This window comes from Sphaerodactylus townsendi, linkage group LG08 (genome assembly GCF_021028975.2).
Source record: "Sphaerodactylus townsendi isolate TG3544 linkage group LG08, MPM_Stown_v2.3, whole genome shotgun sequence".
In the NCBI taxonomy this organism is placed as follows: domain Eukaryota; kingdom Metazoa; phylum Chordata; class Lepidosauria; order Squamata; family Sphaerodactylidae; genus Sphaerodactylus; species Sphaerodactylus townsendi.
The window spans coordinates 89,928,176-89,943,855 of NC_059432.1; the positions used below are offsets into that span (position 1 = coordinate 89,928,176).

At 44.1% G+C, this 15,680-nt stretch overlaps 1 protein-coding gene across 2 annotated transcripts in view; it reads left to right on the forward strand.

The window, feature by feature from the left end:
• Positions 1–14,264, forward strand: part of LEKR1 (leucine, glutamate and lysine rich 1) — a 76,368-nt gene extending 62,104 nt beyond the window's left edge. Inside the window, exons 8-10 of one of the 2 annotated variants that reach the window (XM_048504917.1) lie at positions 7,307–7,462; positions 9,442–9,741; positions 12,946–14,264. In XM_048504917.1, coding sequence (XP_048360874.1) covers positions 7,307–7,462; positions 9,442–9,741; positions 12,946–13,350 — 861 coding nt within the window. In that variant the 3' untranslated portion in view covers positions 13,351–14,264. Of the gene's footprint in view, positions 1–7,306; positions 7,463–9,441; positions 9,742–12,910 lie in introns of both variants that reach the window. The other variant, XM_048504918.1, reaches the window with a different exon arrangement.
• The last annotated feature ends 1,416 nt before the right edge of the window (positions 14,265–15,680 follow it).

The following is a 15,680-nucleotide window of genomic DNA, read 5'->3' on the forward strand; positions in this document are numbered from 1 at the left end:
CCGCCAGGGTAGGCCCCGGGCCGGGCAGCTCTGCCACCGAAATGTCCTGCTTGCCGCAATTGAAACACTTGCTGGGCTGCCTCATGGCAGCGGAGAGGGCGGCCACTCAGAAGGCTGGCTTGATGGGCTTAAAAGACCATATCCTGGCAAGCTTGGCATCGCCAGCTCGGGTTCCTTCCCAGGCCTGTGATCAGCGGCGGCACTCTCAGCGAGTATGCCTTGGCAAGTACGCTTTTGCTGAGTTCGCCCTGGCCTCCCTCGCTGTCAACCTGCCTCTTGAGGGCCTCCCTGGAGCCTCGTTCACAAACCCCGCATAGGGCTCTTTTGGGGTTTTGCCGGATGGTGGAGAAACTCTGGGTTGGCTGGCCGGCATTGGGGACTTTGATAACGCCTTGTAATGCACTCCAGAGGCTGCAACGGCGCGGGCCCCAGGCAGGACAATTCGATCGCTGGGGTTGGCGAAAGCATCAAACCGTAAAGTTGGAAGCGTTAGGTAGGGCGCTGCCGAGGCTGCTCCCCTGCTGATGCACTGCTGGCGAACTCTCGCTTCCAGATCACAAATTGTGCAGGGCTCAGGAGCACGCGAAAGGTGGTTTTCCAGTCGCCTGGAACCATTAGGTGATTCCTCGGCGACAGTTCTCCAGCATGCCTCTCAATGTAGGGCTAGTGATTCCTATCGCCTCGCGACGCTGGCGGAGCTCAGTGAGGATGTTATAGTTTGCTGGCTGTACTCACAACCCGTCAATGACGCCACCCTCCCTCAGTATCTGTGAAAGTGGATCGGGCACAATGCAAGCAATCCGGCATCGCTCTCCGCTGGTTTTTTTCTTCTGCAGATCGCGGGCTAATAATGCTCTAAGTAGAGTTTTGAAACCCGTGCTACTTGGCGCGCCGGACGGAGGTGCAGTGGCTTCGAAAAAATGAAGGGCGGAGTAGGGAGGGGGGGCGGCTGAGCCGGAGAGTTTGGAAATGGGTGAAGGAGCTTGTGGGGGGGCAGAAGGAGGACAGGCGGCCCAACTTAGCGGATAGAGAAAATTCGGGTTGGAAATTGAAGGTGAAAGATCGAAGGAGGGCGCTCTACTGCAAGGGAGACAGAGGGTCTGCAGGCTGATGGCGACAAAACATTGTCTCCATCGCCAGTAGCAGCTTAATATCGGGCGCTGAGGCTCTTGGGTGCTAAGAGTGCCCGATGTTTTCCCAGTCCTAAGATCACGTCCCCCTCTGGGTACCATGGACACTGAGCTCAATCTCCCAACCAATTTGCGCAGCTCTCTCTTTACGGGACCCTGCCGCATTTCGTTAACGCCAGTTCGCCAACGCGTTTGCCTCATAAGCCCTGCTTTTTGCAAGCTCCCATACTTCACCGGTAATTCACGGACGAGAGCGTCCTAGGACGCGAGCCCTCTTGGATGCCGGTTCAGAGGACAGGCGACACCCAAACGGTGGGTCCCTGGGATGCCGATCCAGCCGGACTTCGCATCGCGTCTCCCAGGCGACGCGTGAAAGCAGAGTGGAGGTTCGAGGATTCCTGGCTTCGCACCAGCCAGGTCACCCACGCCGGGTCAGCTGTAAGAACCAGGACGAGACGCCGAGATAACATCTGGTGGATCGCCAGCAGCGGGAGACCGGAGGTCCAGCGGTTCTAGCGAAGTCTCCGCCCGCCGGTTCCTGGCACCTTTATTGTTACTCTATCGGGGCGGTAGGGAGGGAGGGCTGGGGAGTTCCGGAGAGCTGGGAGGTCGGGAGATCATCATGTGATGCATGATTCATCTGGCTAATGTGTAAGGAGAAGAGCTGCACGCTGCTCGAGCCTAATCCTCACCTGGGGCAAGACCATTGTCCCCATGCCTCGTGATTGAGCCAGACAGTTCACTGGACCCGACTCATGGGGATGAGGGAGTGGGGTGCGATACACCGCAGGCCGCAGGTCCGGCGGATGCCCCAACGTTCTACTACGGCACTGCTGGGTCGGCAGTGCACTACTACAATACCCTAAGTTCACAAACAGGCTGTAAAGAAGTATGTTGAATGTCACCCCGAAATTCATAGAGAGCCTGTGATGAAGTAGCGAAGCACGGGTGCCCTGCTAGTAGTCTTACAGTCTTGTATAGCATAGGCTTCTGTAATCTTGCAACTGCTAAAGTAAAACCTTCCTATGGAAAGAACATCTTGCGTGCTTCCTCACTCCTTCACATGTAGTCTGCTGAGTGACCTTGAGCTTGTCACATTTCTGTCAGAACTCTCTCAGCCCTACCTACCTTACAAAGTGTCTGTTGTGGAGAGGAAGGGAAAGAGTTTGAGACTCCTTACAATTGAGAAAAGCGGGATATAAATCCAAACATTTCCTCTTCTTCATTTTTGTCAAGAAACAGAGTTCCCCTGAACAGTTTCTTGTTCTTTCAGACATCAGTTCAATCATTGAGGCCTACATTCAAATAATAGAGAAGAATTTAACTGTGTGCTTGTAATGCAGCAAAGCTCTAAGCCCTACATACTGATAAGGGACCAGGAGTTGAGGGTAAAATATGGTCTCAGGCTTCAGTCTCTAGGTCATCAAGGCCACAGAACCATAGCTTCACATTCCAAGTAATTAAACTGATGAGATTTTTGCTGTGTCATCGTAAGCAAGGGAGGGTTTATGGCTGCAGAATAAATCCTACTTTGTTATCTCATTCAGACCCTTGAGGTCACTGCACGGGCAACAGAATTATATGGTTTTCTTAGTTCCCCAGGCATGGATTTGATTGGTCATTGGGCCATTATCACTTCTGCCTAGCTGAGTGTGCTTCTTGGTACCTTCCTCTATTATTCCTTGATTCAGTATTTTGGTCCTTGACCAGCTTGTTCTTAGTTCCTGGCACTATGGCCTCTTGACACCTTGGGACTCTTACTCTGAATAAAGAGACCTTTGTGAAGATGAAGGAGCACAGCTACAAATGGTAGCATCTTGGATTGAATCTTGCCTTTTGAATCAAGGCTATTTTAGTGTGTTGTTAGTTCCTTTTGCTTTAGGTTTTATTGTTTTATTTGTCACTGCTAATGTTCTTTTGATTACATATCCTTGCACAATTTTAATACATTTCCTTGAATCGTATTTTGTTGTGTTTTGTCTTTAGATGGCTTCAGTCTAAATCCAATCTAAATCCAGTCTAAATCCTAGACCATTGTAGCTACATACTATCAGGTTAACTTTGCAAGTGATCTGCCTCATGGGGTGACTTTCTTAACTGTAATCTCTGGATGGCTGAAAACTTGCCCCTTGGCTTCTGGCTGCTTGGGTAGTGGCAACTTACCAAAGGGGCTGGTGGCAGCTTACCAAAGTTGGGGTTTCTAGATTCAGACCTCAGGGTTTGTAAGTGTTTGTTCTGGGTCTGTCCTTTAACAGGATGTCCTTGGACTAGGGCCTCTTGACATTCTTCGTGTGTGTGTACTTTCTCACATAATACATAACCATCAATGAGCATAGTAAATGTCCAGACAGAAATTTTACGGAAGCAGCATCTCCCAAAAACTTCCAAAACCCAAGAGTAGCTATGCCAAACCTCACTTATTTTCCTGTCCACTTATTTGTGCAACCATATTCATGCATCACTTCACTGAGACAGTCTTTGTGTATATTTTTCCATGGACGTTTAGATGCATTATGCACTCATGTTCAAAATTAAAAGCATTCCAGCAGAAATCGCGTCCCAGGCTTCAGCCTGGGGATGCTGTTGCGGCGGGGGAGGAAGGAGTGAAATGCCTCCTCCCTCTGCCAGCCGAGCAGGCGGTCACATGGCCAGGAACCGGCACGTGACGAGGGCCTGCCAGCCTATAAGAGGCTGGGCCAGCAGGGATGGGACTCTTTCAAGGCCAGTGTCTGGATTGCTGCATGAATAAACATATACATGTCAGCATAAATGCATAACATAAGAGACACACTGGGGTTGGATCCTACAGATTTATTGTTGGTGCAAAAAGAAAGAGGGGTGATGTTGTCTGACTCCCTTCCTGATGGCAACCCCGTCACCTGGTTCTTCATAGCCAGGGGCGGGGTCGTGTGTGCAAAAAAAACTTTGTTTCCTGTTGCATCAGTGAAAAATGTGACAAGATCCAACTCTGCTAAGAGAAATTTACAGACTGGCAAAATTCGGCTGATTTTTCCATGGCAAAATTCGGCTGATTTTTCCATGGCAAAATTCGGCTGATTTTTTCATGGCAAAATTCGGCTGATTTTTCCATGGCAATATTTGGCTGATTTTTCCATGGCAAAATTCGGCTGATATTTCGATCTTGTAGATATTCTATATGGGAGTTGGGTGACAAGGCACAAGCCTGTGTCAGTTGTGTGATTCATCAATTACTCTCTGGACCACTTAAGTAATAAACATCTATACAGCAACTCTCTGGAGTACACTGAAAAAATGTAGATGCATACTATATTTGTTAATATGATGGAGAATAGCTGTGCCTTGTATGGATGAATGAGGCAGAAATAAGTGAGGATTTCCAGTTGGAGATCACTTTATCCCTTAAAAACTGCATACATTTTGTTGGTTGTTATACAATCAAAGGATGTTGATCTTCTGGGTGAACTGGCATATTCTGCCATGGAAACAGGTGATGTAGAGCTTTCACTGAGTGTTCCAAATCTCTGGCATGTCTTTTCACACAGGCCATATAGCACCCATGATTTCTTATCATTTCAATACTCAACACTTGATGACTTCCAACTTGGACGTGTGAACTGATTTCACCTGGCCATGTCATGATCTCAGGATGTTATGTTCTGTATGTGGTGTTTGACCAGCAATAATTTTTTTCATGGATGTGCATCACAATTGAATGCTGTTTACATCAGGTGACATCTATGAATGTATGAACCATTTTCCTCCACCTTCTGTGCTTTATTGCTGCCTTTAAAATCTTTCATGTATTGAAAGACTCCTTTTATTGTTTACTCACTGTCAGTCATTATCTCTCAATTTTCAATGTCTGGCTCTCAGGCCCCTTCTGCACATGCAGAATAACACACTTTCAATCGACTTCCAATGCTCTTTGCAGCTGGATTTTACTGTGCGGAATAGCAAAATCCAGTTGCAAACAATTGTGAAAGTGAATTGAAAATGCATTATTCTGCATGTGCAGAAGGGGCCTCAGACCGTCAGGCCTTTCCTTTCATAGATCACCCTTGTTATGACATAATTTTAGACTTTCACTAATACGTAGATCGAGCTGTCTTAAACAACTAAATTTCTCGCATGGAGGATATAATTTTAGCAGGAGGTTATTCTGATTTCACAATTGGAATCTGTTGTGCAGCTTGACATTTAAACAGGAGAGAGAACTAATAGAAGTAGGAGACCGCAATTACATATTTGCTAACAGCTATTAAAATGTGCTGGATGTCAAGTGTTCTGAAAACGCTCTCATCAGAGCAAAGAGATGTCGCCTTTCCTAGGGTCACTGTGCCATTACATAGGCATACAATGTTCTCTCTTTAAAAAAATTCTTTCCCGTCCATGAGTTTGTTAAAAAAAATGGGGGGAGAGGGGAATCTTTCAAAACTGAGTTATTTAAAGTGGCATGCTGGCATTAAGTGCATTTTGGTTATTAATTTTTTTTACAAAAAAAGAGAGAAGAAATGGGTAGTTGCTATGCAACTTGAATGGAGTTAGAGAGAAGTATCTTTCAGGATGTTCATTAGTCTGGCTTATTAGTTACCCTGGTTTTAGGCATTAGCCAAATGGGACTCATTGTCATTCACAGGGTAACTTCCAGAGATGTCAGTACTGTCAAAATTCATTTCAGCCCTTTTTGTCAAAGAATTCTGTTTGCAAACTAGGCTGGTCCTTATAAACACTTCAGGCTACTGCCTGACCCAAAACTCAAAGCAAAATGAAACTTGTTCCATGCTTCAGTAGCTGTGATGAAAGCTATTTTTGTCCTACATTAAGATAATATCCAGGTAGGAAAACACACACACACACTTTGGCCCCAGTGGATAAGAGGAAGCATGTACAAATTGGCTCTCCACAAATATTTTCCAAGGGTAAAAAGAAACCCTACTTAGAAGCTGGATTTCTGACTACCTTCCTGCCCTTCCTCTTAAGAGTTAATCTACAGTCCTCAATAGTTATTGCATCTCCTGAAATGAATTCTTTGTCCATCTGAGCACATGCTTCTTCCTGTCACTTCAAAGCATCAACACAGTTACCAACTTTTTGTCTCCTTGGGGAATACTAGAATTTAGTAGCTAAAGACAGGAACGTTCCAACTGTAGCAAAAAGAACCAGGAAAAGGACTCCTGTCTGGCATCTGAGAGACAGCTACTGATTGATATATATATATATTTTAGCGCAACAGTTTCTATTTCTGCTTCTTCTACCCAGTGTGCTAGTGGGAATAATTTGATGTTAGAAAGCATACCCCATGTCCACTGACATCAGCTATACTTTTTTCCCCACTAAAAGATTGAATTGCAGTCAGTTGTGGTGTGGAAGAAGAGGAAATAGTATACTTCTGCATTAGAAAATAGTCCCGAATGAAATTGCCATCCTGAAGCTTCTATTACCTGTATTATATCTGTCTTTCCCTGCCTCAACACTGGGCAAAGGGTTAAAACCTCTCCGTCCTAGTGCAGGCTTTTCCTTCACAATAGGTTTTCACTTTGAAGGAAAAAATCAGTATATTAATCATGTATCTCTTGGCCTTCAATCTCTGTCAGTCTAAACTCTTTCTCTGGCGCCTTCCGCACATGCAGAATAATGCACTTTCAAACTGCTTTCAGTGCTCTTTGAAGCTGTGCGGAATAGCAAAATCCACTTGCAAACAGTTGTGAAAGTGGTTTGAAAACACATTATTCTGCGTGTGTGGAAGGGGCCTCTGCTCCATCTCTAGTGCCAACAGAGTTGACATTCTGAAGACTAAAGTCATCATGGAGTTGCCAGCTCTTGATTAGTTCCCATATCAAATCCCTGAATCCCCTCAGGCGAATCTTTAGGCAAGACCATAGAGTTAGACCAATCATTGCCCTCCTCATCACATCATCATTTTAAACAACACAAGACACAATGTAGTATAAGGTATTCATAACAAGTTCTTTGAAAGGAATAAAATGGGTCTCAAACTGGGAGTGTCTTCCCTTGAACTCAATGGGACTTACTTCTGAGGAAACTATGTTGTCCCCATCTCCCAGTCTTGACTAACTTAAAAGTCTGATTGTTTCTTCAGCTGACTAGACTGGATCGGGCACTGGATGTTCCATGTAGATATTATGTACATTGAATAGATACTTACCGACAAGCCAAATTATTTTCCCTTCTAGATCGAAGCTGATCAGCAGAAAGAAGAGGCCCATCACAAAGAAGAGATTCTCAGAATCCAGAATGAAGCTAGAATGGAATTAGACATCGAGAAACAAAAGCATCAGGAAATGACAGCAAAATATCAGAGAGATCAAGATGAACTGCTACAGAGAAAGGTTTTAGCAACAAATATGAACTGTTTTGGGATTACAGATGTACTGGAAAAATAATATTCACTGAATTTCTTCATGTAGGTCATATGAGGCAATGATGTTAAGACACAGCCACAAATGACCAAGCTCCTTCAGAATCTGATTATTTAGGGCTGACGTTTATAAACAATCTATAATCCAACCATTCTTGTTGACCTGGGTAGATGATCTAAGGACGTTTGGGGCATGTAATCTTGTTCAAAACAGGTTTGTTTATGTGATCAAGCTTCATAGGTTGCCATTCCTGAGTTGTTGCCCTGTCTACAAGAACAAAGAATTCCAGGGATTCAGTCACGCCCCTAGATGATTGTTTTGGGTCACTCATGGGTCATGATGTTCTGTAGAATTGAGTATTCCATCAAAAACAATCTTGTTACTTACACTGAGCCAGGCTGGAAGAGAAATGACTCCAGAGGCTCCAGCTCTTGTTTAGTTCGCTTCACCTTTTCAGTTCAACCCTAGATTGGATGGATTGACCAATCGGAAATGAAATGACTTCAAGGACTGTTGTCCCAGGGTAACGAGTAATGTAAACGTCTCATAAGTCATTCTTCCATCCCTAGTAGGCTAGGAATAAATTCTGTTTATCAGAGAACAGTGAGTTGTTCAAGCAAGCTTAATTCTTTTCAAGCCAAGAATTCTAGGACTGAGCTTAATTCTTTTGTAGTTTAAGCAGATTTAGCCATTTTAAAGAGGCAATAACAGTCTCCAATGGCCATTTCAGCTCTGAAAGAGATTTTCATTTGTATTTTCATTTTCTCAAAATTTAACGTTACTTCTTTCTTTTTATGTAATGACTCACAGAACGGCCTTGGTAATTGCTTGGTGCAAGCAATTGATTGAAGGTTTTAAAGATGCCATGGTCTCATTAACATTAAGCAGATATTCTGAACAATCTCTGAAGGAGCATTTCTCAATGCATGATAGCCTCATTTTCAAATTAGAATCGAATGTAGGCTCCTTACAGGCAGAACATCTGCAGTGTGTAATAGTAAGTCTCACATACCTTTGCAGGAGCACCATGTGCTTCTGCAAGCCCAGAGCAGGGGCATCTGGAGTGACACTTGGCAACCACCACCGCCACCCGCAAGACAAGCCTGCTCACTTTCTGCAACAGGCAGAATTTTGCAAACCATTCAGTCCCTCCTAAATCAGCTACAAAATTACTAGCTCCCAGTGAAGTTTCAAGCCATTCCAGACTTTTCAGACTGTTTCAGACTTCAGCTCTGTTTCGGGTTCTCTGTTCTGTTTATTGGCTACACCATAGATTGTATTTGATTGACATTATGTAATCTGCCTTGAATCTCAATAAAGGCAGACTGTAAATAATGTAAACAAATAAATCTTACCGAGATACATCAGTTAGTCTTATCTGTGGGTGGGCTCTAGAAGTCTTTAATTAACCATTTCTTTCGTGTCACATGAGTATCCCAGAACCGTTTAAATATTAGTGCTCTGCAGCTCACTTAAAAGAGGATAATTCGAAACAACTCCCAGACTTTGCGACTCATGAGGCTCAGTTCCTTCATGGCCATTTCAAATGCTTTGATGACCTTGGGCAGTTTGGTCACTCTCTTCCTATCTCCATGTTTTATTTCTGCAAAACACCTTTTTATACCACTCATTTTTGACCAACACAAAGCGGCATTAGTGCTGCATGTCCTTTCTCTTGCAAGATTCAAATCTAGAAGCACCTTAGAGGCAAACAAGATTTTGGGGTCAAAACTCCCTTCATCAGAGACATCAGAGACCTTTGACTCTCAAAAGCTTATACCCTGAAAGTGTTGCCGATCTCTAAGGCGTGACTGTGTTCAGATCTAGGCCTTTCGCTGCAGACCGCCATGGCTGTCCTCCTGAAACTTTCTCTTGCAAAAATTTCTTTAAACATATTTTAATCAAGAAAAAGTCTTGCAGACAAATGACTGTCAGATCTGCTTTTCCAGGTACCTTCATTAATACACAGCGCCGTTAATAATCTGAAAATGGAAATGGACATCCTTGAAAAGAAGCTTCATGAAGTACAGACCAAACTTGCGGAGAAAAACAAGGAGGCAGAAGAAGAGCGGCAAAGCCTTGAAAAGCAGGTGGCGTACCTTGAGATCCAGCTGTCAGAAGAACAGAGTACCCATCAAGCAGTCACAGAAGACATGGCAGAAGAAATGAAAAAGAAGTCCCATGAGCTGGGAAAGATAACCCACGAACTTGCACGGTTGAGCCAGAATTTGCATCAGGTTCAAGAAGAGGTGAGGATTTAACCAAAGGTTTACCATAAGATACTCAAAAACTAGTTTTATACAGCCAGGTGTGTCATCATGTCTTGCATAATAAGGTCTCAGATTCAGGACTAGTTGAATAAAAGTTACTGGCTCATAATTTAGATCCTTCCTTAGATCCCTCTGCATCTGTGCACATGTGTTTAATTCTTCCTTGCAAATACATGTAACCGTTTCCCAGGTCTTCATGTCCAGTGATTATCGATTCAGTGCAGGCAGGACATTTATTTTTCATTATTTACATTTTTAACCTGCTCCATTTCAAATACAATGTCTGTAAATTGCTGAAATGATGTCCTGGAAAACATGGACATTATTGGTGAAGGGGCTAGCATTCAAGCTGTTAAATAAAAATTACTGGGGAAAGCCTGAAGCTCCTATGCATTGCAATGGAGCTTCTGCGTGGGAATTTCTCACTGGGTGTATATATCTAGTGTTGAAAGGCATATGATGGCCTTTTGTCTCAATGGGGCAGTCAGAATGGCTTATGGTACGTAAAAATCTAAACACTGATATGAAAACCAATAAAATAAAACCCAATAAAAAGCAGTTGCAATAAAGACAGCAGTATAACCAAAATTAGAATGAAGTGCTGGGTGGGAGCCAGTGCAAGAGAGAAACATAGCAAATGGCAAAGGGGACATACTTTCTCCAGTGCCTAAAGGGTAATATAGATGGTACTAGGTTAAGAGGCAGTTCCATAGGAGGGGACAACCACATAAAAGAGCCAACGTGGTGTAGTGATTAAGAGCAGGTGGATTCTAATATGGAGAAGCAGGTTGAAGGGGCTAGCATTCAAGCATACAGGAGAGAAAGGTGGGGTATAAATCCAAACTACTCTTCTTCTTCTGCTCCTCCTCCTCCTCACTCGCCTAAGCTGACAGTCCTTTGGGAAGTGGGGTTGTCATGTGACATGGGCTTTGCCCACCAGCAGTCTAGTGCTTGGCACAGAAAAGATTTTTAATAAAAAAAAAATTCAAATCCCTATCACTGGTAGCATGACATCATTTTCAAGGGACCCCCAGACGTGATATTAGTCCTCTCTTGAAATTGTCAGATCATCTATGGCACGGGTGTCAAACTCAAAGATAGGATATAAATGTAACCTGGCCTCACCAGGCAACACCAGGCCAGATCAGGAGTGGGGTGGGTGGGTGGGTGCTTGCATAGGTGAGCTTGTGACAGGGTGGATTAGATGCCTGGACTTGTGAGCTCACAGCATGTTCACCAGAAAAGCTTGGGAGTGGGTGGTGTGTGTGTGTGCCTGGACTGGCAAGCCTGCTGTCACATTGGGAGCAGGGAAGTGGCGCTTTCCTCCACTGGCTCACAGGCCTGATTTGGCCCCTGGGCCACATGTTTTAACACCCCTGTTCTATGGTCTTACCGCAGTCTTTTCTGGCAGTTCTTTGAGAGGACTGATGTTACATCTGGGTTTTCCTGAGAAATTACTTCATCGCCTTGCTGACAGTCACCCCACCCAACCTCCTGCTGGGTAACAGGCCAGGCCTCCCAGCCCTAATGATCTCAACGGATGATTGAGTTCTCAGAATCATAATGAGATTGCTTCTCACTGACCTCTCCTGGCCTTAGGGCAGAAGCCGGTCTCGTGGTTCACAGCAGAGCTTAATCACCTAAAGAGTGCCAGAAGATATTTAGAAAGACGCTGCCAGAAAACTCATACTGAATCTGATGGTGCAAGTGGAGAAGCCATTGGAAGAGTTAGGAAGCTGTGGTGATAGCAGCAATGAAATATGATTTCTTTGCAACCATTGTGTCAGCTCGGTTACAACCATCCTAGTTGTTTTAAGTATCTCAACATCTGTTGCTTCCTAAATCTGAGCCTTTGGCATCTTAGGATAGGCAATTAGCTATGATACCTTCACAGGGGTTTTTTTTTTTTTGCTGATAAGAATAACACAAATACACCATGTGGTGTGCTTATATACTTTTTTGACCCAGTTACCTTGATGGACTGGGATCTATGAGGACTGGGATCTATGAGGGCCGCCCCTTATGGATTCTTGCCCATCCTGGCTGTTAAAAGCATGTAAGAACCATATTAATGAGCCCTTGATGTCCATCATAAATCACAGATGGCACCTTCCCCCGGCCACTTGAAAAGAATGATGTGGCCAGTGGTTGCCCACTCTCTCATTTGCCCTGCCTTGGAAAAGTGATTGAGAGAGCAGCTGATCTGCTCTGGGTCTGTTTACAACCTTTGATATAGCAGATCGTACCATCTTGTTGAGGCACTGGGAGGCAGAATTAGGGGATGTGCCTTTGACTAGTTTAAATTGTTCCTCATGGACTAGACTCAAATGATTGCCATTGGAGACTAGCTATTTTAGGTGTGTGAGCTGCCTTAGATTGCCCGGGGGGGGGGGGGGGGGGGGGTTTCCACAGGGCCAAATCCAATCTCCTTCTCATCTGCAACTTCTCTGTCAAGCCTTTAGGAGGCATCATTTTTAGCTTTGGAGTTGAATGCCATCACCTAATTCTCTCTGTCCATATCCCCTCATGATGTGGTAGAAGTCTTGATCCACTGCTTGACGGTGGTGGTCAGACAGCCAAAAGTGAACAAACAGAAACTGACCAATGGAAGTGATTCTCACTGGAAAGGTACTTCCCACAGACGAACACATGACTAGCTTATGAAATCCATCGCCACAAGACGTGATGGCAGCCACTAGCTTAAATAATTTGTCAGACTGAACCTTAGATGTGTGCAGTGACCATTCCATCCTGAGTCCCATCCACAAAAAAAAACAAAACTGTGGTAAAATGCTTCCTATTTTGAAGCATTTCAGATATAAGATTCTTATATCCTTACGTTTCAGAAACAACCCCCCCCCCAAGCTATTTGTGATGTGGCTATTCAAAGCAAAGGAGTTAAAAGGCCCTCTCACAGTACCTCTAAAATAGTTCTTTTGATGTCAGCTGTGATTTTCCCCCCATCGCGCCTAATGCAAGAAAATGCAGCAGCCAAAACATTAATAAAGTTGAAGTGGTTTGTCTGAGGCATGCTGTGAGCCTTCCGATGCGTCACAGGCCAGCCTGTGCCCTCTTCCCTGAACGCTGAAAAGTGAAGAAACCACCCAAACATTTATGTGCTTCCTTTTATCTTTAATTTTTTGGATAGCATCTGATGAAATATGCCTTTCTGTCTGCGTGCAGAATGCTCTTCTCCAGGACACGGTGCGCAGGGAGTGTGAGGAACGCTATGAGCTCACCGAAGCTTTAACCCAGGCCAGAGAACAAGTCACGGAGCTAAAGAAGCTCAGTGGAAATTTCCCGTTGTCACAGTGTTCTCTCAGTCAGGGCAGCCTCACCTCCTGCCCTGCCTTGGTCAATGGTCACAGTCATAAAAGCTCAAGTCGTGGGAGAGGAAGAACACCCCCGGGACTCTGTGGCATTTCAAGAGCCTCTAATGTACTATCCTGCAGCTGGTACAAGAGCAGGGGCAATGGGAGTGAGCCTGGACTTCCTGTGCTGCCACCATCAAGCAGAAGAGTATCTTCTCTGGATGAATCCAGGAGGAGGATCGCAGCAGCTATAACGAGGCAGCTGAGTCAGCAGTGATGCTTCAGGGACTCCGGTTGTCCAGAGTAGGGGAAAAACTCTGGAGCAAGTCTTTGGACCGGCCTTATCAGACAACAATTACCAGTGAAACGTGGGGTTTCTTTCCGGCAATTAGCACACTTCTAGGACTGAATGTTTTATACAGATAACATCAAATTAAGCTAAAGGTCATGTAAAAAAATAGCTCATATGTTTATGTTTTACAGTACAATCATGAATCAGCTTTTCGGTGTCTTAAGTCTTGTTCTCTGGTCGAAGCAGACTTGACCCCTGTATAGGCGCTTCTGTGGTTTCTCTCTCTCTCTTTTTTTAATGCTAATTTGCAGCGCTCTGAAGACCAGGGGAAAGTCACTGGGGGAAAGACACCGTTTAACCCTTTCCTACCATATCTGTTATACATTGCGGAACACTGCTCCCAAAGTTGAAATTGGCATTGGTGGAAAAATACACTCAGGCCTGTATATTTTTTCCATGGGAGCCAATCACTAAAGTGGTCAATCTGTGTCTGGACTATACTAGTTCAGTTTCACATGACTGAAATATCTTCCATGCCAAAAAGATTCACAGAAAGTCAACTTGTTAGGGAGAACGGGCATGTCCTTCTGAGATCTGATTTTCCTTGAGGGAAGTTTTTATATGGAGGAGCATTCAAACATACGAACCCCCACCTACCGTCTGAAGTGATTTGGACACAGGTGGGCCACCTCAGTGAGAACTAAATGCCGTGTTTGTGTGTATAAAATATGGTACATAAATTCAGGCACTCAACACACATGTGCATCGTAGTATTTTCATCCCGCTCGTTTCGGTGGTAGTTAAAAAGTAAGCAAAATGTGTACACTTATTTTCAGACCCTCTGGGGTTCTCTGTTTTTTCTTGCAGCCTGGGTTAACTGCTCTTATTAAAAACATGATTATTGCAGACTTTGTTTTCTTGTTCTGTTGTCTGATCCCAGTTCATCACATGGAGGAAAACGTTAGAGTGTTTTTCTGAGGAAAGAGCAAGCTGCTTAACAGGTCAGAGGAGACTACCACACATTTGTACAAGCACCAGCTAAACTATTTGACAGAAAAATGATCCAGAAACAGTTCTGAGCAGTCCTCAGTTTTATTAAACTCCGTGTTGATGGATATGTGCCAGTTACTCCTTTCCCTGGGGGATTCAGATATCAGATATCATATGGAGTCCATCGTCATGCTGGAGCGTCTCCCACCCAGAGGCAAGAATGTTCCCTAATTCTTCTGATATTCGCTTCCTCTGATTGTTTTACTGGTCAGCTTTACTATATATAACCTTCCAGGGATGAGGGAGTTATTCAATTGCCCCACCCCGTACCTCACTAAAGAAAATGTATAATTGAACCAGCTTTTGGAACTGAGCTGACTCCCCACCTTTTTTGCCCTTGAGTTCGATCTCAGAAATTATCACACTAGATGCTTTTCAAGGTTTGGCCATAAAACATTAGAATTTTATTAAACTCTTCTGGGGAATAAGATAAGGGCAGAAAGAAAATTTGGTGAGAAGGAAAGAAGCAGACTTACTGACAAATATTAAGATGTTCTTAATAGTACAACTCTGATGACATTTGGCCATTTTATAGGTTTTCAGTTACAGTTTTCTAATTTTTTAAAAAATAGGTAGACTTTCTGGTTATTATGCAGCTTTGATTCAGACTTGCACTCATCAGTTCATGTTTATTTATTTTATTTATTGTTATATTTATAAACCGCCCTCCCCCGAAGGGCTCAGTGTAAACTCTAGTGTCCAAAGTCTATAAGGAATGGAGTATTTGCCCAACTTCCCTTTTTCCTCCCTTCAGCCTTTCCCAAGCTGTGATACCACTTCAGAGCTTTTGAAGCAAATCCACCTCAGAACCAGGGATGGGAATTTTTCTCCCACATAGCCTCTTAGCTAGAGATTCATCTCTTTGTGACACCATCTCTCTCTCTCTCAGCCAGCTCCCTCTGTTCTGCACACACAGTTCAGGAGACAAACTAGCTCTGCTTTTGGGACCAGGCTAGGGATTCTTCTTTCCCTAGAAATTTATTTCCTTCTTTGGCTAGAGTAGGGTCCTTTTCCCCCAAATACTCTGTCTCTGCCCAAACCACAGAAACCTCTGGTTCCAAGAGTTCCAACCAATAATTCTCTCAGCAGCTCTTTCTAACCTTCACTCCTAGCATGTCACTCTCACACACAGGCTCTGTGAGGAATTAACTCTTCACAGTCAGGTTTTCTGCCTCTGAATGCACTTAAGTTTGCAATAATATACAGAATGGAGTGTTTATTCACTATTTTCCTTAGGTCCATCACATCTACTGAGTATGGATTCC